Source organism: Poromitra crassiceps (assembly GCF_964638095.1).
Source record: "Poromitra crassiceps genome assembly, chromosome: 4".
Taxonomy (NCBI): Eukaryota; Metazoa; Chordata; class Actinopteri; order Beryciformes; family Melamphaidae; genus Poromitra; species Poromitra crassiceps.
In genome coordinates this window covers 38,294,630-38,302,575 of record NC_139626.1, presented here as the reverse complement: position 1 = coordinate 38,302,575, position 7,946 = coordinate 38,294,630, and the positions used below count along the sequence as shown (strand labels likewise).

Genomic DNA, 7,946 nt, shown 5'->3' with positions numbered 1-7,946 from the left:
ATGTCCGGCGAAGAGCACAGCCTGTCCGAGGCGGAGCTGAGTCCCGGAGGGTCAGAGGACGGCCACTCGCTGTCACCGACGCACCCGGGCGGCGCGCTTGCAGGCGGCCAGGCCTCGCCTCTGGCCGGCCCGCCGCAGCCGCTAGCTGCGCTCTGCGTGCATGCGGACGACGGCGGGGAAGAAGACAGCAGGAGCGGGCCAAAGTCAGAGGAGGACGACCGTTTCCCCATCGGCATCCGGGAGGCGGTCAGCCAGGTGCTGGACGGATATGACTGGACACTTGTGCCCATGCCGGTGCGCGTCAACAACGGGAGCAAGAGCAAGCCACACGTCAAAAGGCCCATGAACGCCTTCATGGTGTGGGCGCAGGCCGCGAGGAGGAAACTGGCTGACCAGTACCCCCACCTGCACAACGCTGAGCTCAGCAAGACCCTCGGCAAACTGTGGAGGTCTGTATCGAGATTGAAACAAAACCCCACTGTGGCCATACATTGGTACATTTCCTGTGTAATTGTCCATGATGATAAGCAGGGATGTAGAGGTAGGGCGAACTTTGACCTCCACACGGTGATCATCATGGCAAACAACCACCAGTAGGCTATAAATTACAAAACTCAAACAACAAAATTATATTTTCATAGTAAACTGGTTGTTTCCCCCCCTTAAAAATCCCACTTAATATAACCTTTGACACTGCTTATATCGTCGTATTTCTGTACACTTACTTAGTAGCCTATAAATATAACTCCAAGTGAATATACTATGAGTTTATAACCTATTCAAGAATTTAAAAAAAATCCAAAATAGGCTACCAGTGTAAAAACACAAGTTAATTGCGTTTAGGTGGGTTTACCTTCCACTTCATCCCTGCATTTACCCAATATGCATGCTATGTGATAATATTTGCTATTTACAGATTATCTTACATCTCCCCTGGAAAAAAGTACTTTCACATTAAACTGCAATGCCTGTGAGCCTAAATCGCTCCCTGTTTTCCTCCCCCTAGGCTGCTGAACGAGAATGACAAGAGGCCATTCATTGAGGAGGCGGAGAGGCTGAGGAAGCAGCACAAGAAGGACTACCCGGAGTACAAGTACCAGCCCCGAAGACGCAAGAACGGCAAACTGGGGTCTACCGGCGAGGGAGAAGGCCAGGGGGAAGGGGAGGCCAGCCACTCCCAATCACACTACAAGACCCTGCATCTGGAGCACAACGGTGGGGCCGCGTCTCCCCTGGGTGACCTGCACCACCACCACCATCACCACCACCATCCTGCAGGTAGGTTGGCTCGCAGGCTTTCCCTCTGGCTGTCCATGTCTGTGGTTTCCGACTGGACTCGGTGTTCTTAGTTATATTTAGCCCATTCAAGAGAGATTTGGTTGAGGGAAAGAAATGTCATTACAAACTAAAAAGTTACAGGGACACAACAAAAAGGAAATCTAAAACTGCAAGAAATTGTACGGTTTTCCCCCTCAATATTTTTTTAGCCACCGTTTCTTACTCTTTGTAATTACCGAAAGGAAAAATGAAACCTCTGGAGCTGCTCTATCTGATGCGACAGTTCACCTGACCGGTTTTCCCCTCTTTCTCTCCATAGGTCAGGGTCACAGCCCGCCCACGCCCCCCACCACCCCAAAGACAGAGCTCCAATCTGGGAAACTGGCAGAGGCCAAGAGGGAGGTGGGAGGAGGAGCAGGCGGGGGCTCAGGGGCGTCCAGAGGAGGCCTGGGGGTGGGGGCCGAAGGAGGAACCGGCGGCTCCTCATCCTCCAGCAACAAACCCCACATCGACTTTGGCACCATGGACATCGGCGAAATCAGCCACGAGGTGATGTCCAACATCGAGCCCTTTGACGTGAACGAGTTCGACCAGTACCTCCCGCCCAACGGCCACCCGCAGAGCGCCGGCGGTGCCTCCGTGGCCGGATCCTCCGCCTCCTCATACGCGTACGCCCTGGCCGCGGCCAGCGGCCACTCTGCCTGGCTCTCCAAGCAGCAGCAGCAGCCCCAGGCCTCCCCCTCGTCCTCGGACCCCTCCAAGGCCCAGATCAAGAGCGAGTCGGCGTCCGGGAGCCACTACGCCGAGGCCTCGTCCTCCCCCTCCTCAGGCACTCACGTCACCTACACCCCTCTCAGCCTCCCGCACTACGGCTCCGCTTTCCCCTCGCTGGCCTCCAGGGCGCAGTTTGAGTATGGGGAGCACCAGGCCACCGGGGCGTACTACGCCCACTCCGGCCAGGCCCCGGGGCTGTACTCGGCCTTCTCCTACATGGGCCCCACGCAGCGGCCCCTGTACACCACCATAGGAGACCCCTCCAGCGTGGCCCCCTCTCACAGCCCCACGCACTGGGAGCAGCCGGTCTACACCACGCTCACAAGACCTTGAGGGAGCCGAGCCAAGCCGAGGGAAATATGGGAAGCGTGCGAATGGGCGTTTGTGTGTGTTTGCGTGTGTGCGTCTGTATAAATGCGGAAGTGTGTATGTTTATTTGTGTATATGTGTGCGCCCGTGCCATATTGATGTTATATTAGAAGTTTTTACTTGTTTAGCCAATATAATGCGAGATGCATCCATGGGGCCTTACACAGTTATCCTGAAAAACAGCCACATGCAAACACACATTATAAAGTGTGAATCAATGGTCAATAGCCAATCAAAATGAATAAACCTTAACAAACGTGTGCCATCATAAGTGTATGAGTTGAGATACAGCAAGTGTGTATATACGTACGAGAGGTAATAGGCAAGTGAGATGTCACACATCGAAGCTGAACAGATGTGGGATGGATGAATGTCTATGATATGATCCAGTTTCGACTGACATGATCAGATTTTATTAACCAAACTAAAGGAGATGTTTTCGACGTCATAGTGTTATTTTATATGAGTAGTAAGTTTATTGTTGTTGTTGACATCCTATAGGGTGTAACTTTATTGTGACTGATTTGATATTACACTTATACGTCATCCGCACCACTGCTTTGGGAAAAAGAGTGTTATGTTTCAAAATAATGTTGACGGGGTTTTGTTTTCGGCGGCCAGATAAGGACGGCTGTAACTCGGTTTCCTTCTTTATCTGTTGTAAATGCAGTCTCTATCTCTGTCCATCTTTTCGTTGACTTCATTGAACTGAACAAACATTTAAGGGGAAAAAAAAGGAAAAAGATAGGGAAAGAGAGGACTCTTAAGAGGCATTTCAGCCTACATACATATCGCTCAGTTTTGGACACATTACCTCAACTCTATTCATATTGTGCCAATAGTAATAGAGAAATACTATCCTGGGTACGTGATCAAGTAATGCTGAAGGTATAATAATAATAAATAAATAAATCATAGCACTAAACCTTCAGTTTAGTCACTGGACTTTTTTTTCTCATGCTTTTAAGTGTATACCTCTTTTGTTTCATTACATTTGATTTGTCCAATTACTGAGGTAAAATCTATTAGTACAAAGTCTCAACCAAATCTCTTGAGATAATTGGCCAGCTTTGGGTCCTACTTAAGGATTAGCATCACATGTACTACCGTCCCGCACCACATGTAGGCCAAAAACATGTTTCCTTCTTTACAGCTTTTCCCATTTTGTGTCCAAATGGCCCTCCTTCTCTTCAGCAATGTGAATAATGGTCATTACCACAGGCTTTACCTTTATTACATGATGCATACTGTATCATTTTATACTGACCCTCTTACCATGTCGTTATTTTTTTAATGTAAGTAATAATGCATTGTGTGTCATACCTTTGCTTCTTCTGTTTTGTATAATTCTGGATAGTTTTGTAAAGTGTTTGCTATACATTCGCTGAGTATTTTTTGCTTCCTTACAAGAAAAAGCAATGTTGAAATATTATTGATGTTGTCATCATCTATTAAATCAATTTATTTATAAAATCCTGTGTAACTGTGTAAGGTCATTTCCCCAGCAGTGATATTGAGAGACAGCGTCATGGTAAAGTTAGCAAGTGAAAGGTGGGGGTGGGACGGCTGCTGACGTGTGAACTGTAATAACAACACAACCAGCGCCCCACCAACCTAAGCTGTTTAGTGTGTTTGTGTGTTTGCTAGGCTAAAATTGACTACTAATTCCCCACATTTAATCGGTTGGGGACTGCGTGTTACTGAGCGAGACAAAGACAGCCATTCAGTGAGTGAGTGTGTGTGTGTGTGTGTGTGTGTGTGTGTGTGTGTGTGTGTGTGTGTGTGAGAGAGAGAGAGAGAGAGAGAGAGAGAGCGAGCGAGCGAAGGGGTGGGTGTAAAGAGCCAGAGGCAATGCCAATTTCAGCTCAGAAACTTGTACACACTTGGACTTTTGTACATGGCCTTCATTTACTTGACTTTCCTCTCTCCTCCCTGCCTTCACAGTCAGCTGTGTGTCAGCTAAAGGCATGCAGTTCTAGTACTGACCTGTAGGGCCGGCTCTAGGTACAAGCAAACTAAGCACCTGCTTAGGGCCCCCAAGAGCACTTGATTTCTCTCTCTCTCTCGATATATATTATATTATGTCAATATTAGTCAATATTATTAATCATACAAAAATACAATATTGTGTTGTACAGACCGGCTAGTTAATACTAGTGTTTTAATCAATCCCCACTGCCTCTGTCAGAGCTGGTCTTACATTCATACACAATGAAAAGGGAAGATGAGAGAAATGGACGGTAGCCTACTAGCCGTCCATGTTTGTAGGCATGCATGTTTTTCCACACAGATGCAATGGAAGGCATTTAGAGCGGGGTCATCCCTATGTTCCCCGGGTTCTATATTCCCCGTTTTTCAGCAAAAGGGTTCTTTGGTTTAGGGTTAGGGTTAGGGTTAGGGTTAGGGTTAACCCTAACCCTAACCCTCTTAGTGAAAAGCGGGGAACATAGAACCTGGGGAACATAGAACCCTCTTAGTGAAAAACGGGGAATATAGAACCCGGGGAACATAGAACCCGGGGAACATAGACATGATCCCTTTAGAGCGGAACATGGAAATACTGGGTCAGAACTTCCGATACCTGACTTTCAAAGGAATGCACCGTCAGATCTGCTCGCCTACAAGATCGGCCCGCGCACGCATTGTGATTGGCTGTACATCAGGCACGTGGGATTAACATGCCCAAAATGTCCGACAACTTTAGATGATCTCACAAGCTAAGCTACTGATGGTATCAGACATTTGGGAACATTAATAATACATACAAAAATATGAATCATACAAACATTCAGTGTACAGGACCATTTCTCATAAACATGAGCCTTACTTTTTGAAAATAAATATTGTGATCATGATTCATCTGTACCCCGAGCCGAGCACATCCGGTGGGGCGAGTAGATGTTACACCCACACTGGCACTGCTGACTTGGTGCAGAGTTGCTGCTACTGGGGAGGAAAGGGAAAGTAGCCCATCTAAATTAGTTGTAGGAGGCCCTACAGAGAGGCCCTTCAGAGAGGTGAGCCACCGGGCGGCGCCACCTACAGTAGTGAGGTAGTCAGTGAAGGGTGGGAGGGGGGAAGTAGGCTTATGTGTGTGTCAGTGTGTCAGCTCAGAGTTAGCAGCATGCCTGGTTTAGGTCTCAAGACAGAATGTTTTGGAAATGTGGTTGGTGTGAAAAACATGAAAACACTGTTGTAGTTCACGGTTGATTAGTCTGACTCACTGGGAGCAGCCTGCGGGCATAAGCTCTGCCTTTGGTGCCGACCATTTCAGTCAGAGCGGCTCCGTGCGTGTCGCTCTCAATTGCCTTCTGCTGTGAAACAACAACACTAGCTAGCAAGCTACATGTAAATGCTGAAAATGGCAAGTTTTGCCGAAGATTTGGATTGTGCAATAAAGCAGGCCTGCTTGGTACTTTCGGTGGATGGTTATAAAGATAGCAGAGCCTTTTTCCCCACTATACAGTACCTGAGAGTATGAGGAGCCATACTGTTGCTGGTACAGAATGGAACGGAGCTAGTCTGGCAAGGGAGACTAACGCTTGATAGAAAAACACATGCAAAATAACAAGAAATTTCACACACTGATGAATTACAGCAGTGGTTCTCAAACTTTTTTTCTGTCAATGACCCCTAAACGGACACAAATTAGACCATGGACACCCATTTTGTGGATAGTTTTGTAAAGTGTTTGCTATACATTCGCTGAGTATTTTTTTGCTTCCTTACAAGAAAAAGCAATGTTGAAATATTATTGATGTTGTCATCATCTATTAAATCAATTTATTTATAAAATCCTGTGTAACTGTGTAAGGTCATTTCCCCAGCAGTGATATTGAGAGACTGCGTCATGGTAAAGTTAGCAAGCCATGTTCACGGACGACGCCGTGAACATGGCTCTGCACTTTGTCCTGCAACATCTGGACCATGCAGGCACCTACGCCAGGATCCTGTTTGTGGACTTCGGCTCGGCATTCAACACGATCCTACCACACATCTTAGAACGCCAGCTGTCCCTGCTGCGGGTGCCGGCCTCTACCCGCAGGTGGATCACGGATTTTCTAACCAACAGGTCACAGCGGGTGAAGCTAGGGAAATTCATCTCCCTTTTAAAGTTCATCAGCACTGGCTCCCCGCAGGGCTGCGTTCTGTCTGCCCTACTATTCTCCCTGTACACCAACAGCTGCATCTCCCTCCACTCGTCGGTCAAGCTCCTGAAGTTTGCAGACGATACCACCTTGGTAGGCCTCATCTCCAATGGGGATGAGTCCGCCTACAGGAGGGAGATCACGCGGCTAGAGAGCTGGTGTAAAGACAACAACCTGGCCCTCAATGCTCTCAAAACAGTGGAGATGGTAGTTGACTTCAGGCGGAAGGCAGCCCCTCCCCCCCCGCTCAACTTGGGAGGCACCCCAGTGGCCTCTGTTGAGTCTTGCCGCTTCCTTGGCATGACGATCTCCCGGGACCTGAAGTGGGAGCTGAACATCGACGCTCTCATGAAGAAGGCCCGGAAGAGGATGTACTTCCTGCGGCAGCTAAAAAAGTTCCGGCTGCCGAGGTCTATGCTGACTCAGTTTTACACCTCCATCATTGAGTCCATCCTCACCTTCTCCATCATCACCTGGTTCCCTGCGGCTACGGTCAAGGACAAGACCAAGCTGCAGCGGGTGATTCGATCAGCGGAGAAGGTGATCGGCTGCCCCCTCCCCTCTCTCGAGTCCCTACATGACACCAGGGCCTTGAAGAGGGCCAGAAAGATTATGGCTGACCCATCCCACCCGGGTCACGCCCTCTTTTCCATGCTTCCTCACGGTAGGCGGCTACGCCTGCCAGTGACTCTAAAAAACCGTCACAGACTCAGCTTCTTCCCCTCAGCAGCACGTCTCGTAAACCAGTCAGGTATCCCCCGGTCCCCCCCCCCCCTAAGGGGAGCTGCCTCGGGCCTGAACCCTTATCCAAATATTTGCACTGCCCATACCTGTATGATCACCAAATATTGCACTTTCTTGTCCTGTTGTTCCACTGTATTTGCCTCGTTTTGCACTGTCCCTTTTATGTGAAAAAAGTTTAAGCACTTTAATGCCAAAACAAGTTCCTATATGTTACACAACATAATGGTGAATAAATGATATCTGATTCTGATTCTGATTCTGATTTGATAAGATTTTGTCCCAGGGTCCCCCATCTGATAAGATTTTAGATTTGGTGACGACCCTCCCACTCTCCTGGCCTTGTCTTGCAGGATCCTGTTGGGGTCGTTGCATCTGGGCCCAGTTCACTCATTGGGTTTAAGAAGAGCTTCAGACCATTCAGTTTGTCTCCCTCCTCACCTTCTGTAACGCCAGAATTTTCCTACGGGGATGAATAAAGTACTCTATCTATCTATCTATCTATCTATCTATCTATCTATCTATCTATCTATCTATCTATCTATCTATCTATCTATCTATCTATCTATCTATCTATCTACTTTCTTAGCCGGGTGTAACATATGAGGGGTCAGGGGAGTCATACACCAAGGTAAA

At 48.0% G+C, this 7,946-nt stretch overlaps 1 protein-coding gene across 1 annotated transcript; it reads left to right on the top strand.

Moving 5' to 3' along the window:
• LOC310775189 (transcription factor Sox-10-like) lies at positions 1-3,812 on the top strand (the record flags this gene model as incomplete). The annotated part of the gene is made up of 3 exons (XM_083635288.1): positions 1-449; positions 1,007-1,278; positions 1,598-3,812. 3 exons carry the CDS (start codon positions 1-3, stop codon positions 2,383-2,385), a joined length of 1,509 nt encoding a protein of 502 aa, XP_083491414.1. The 3' UTR covers positions 2,386-3,812.
• Positions 3,813-7,946: the final 4,134 nt, after the last annotated feature.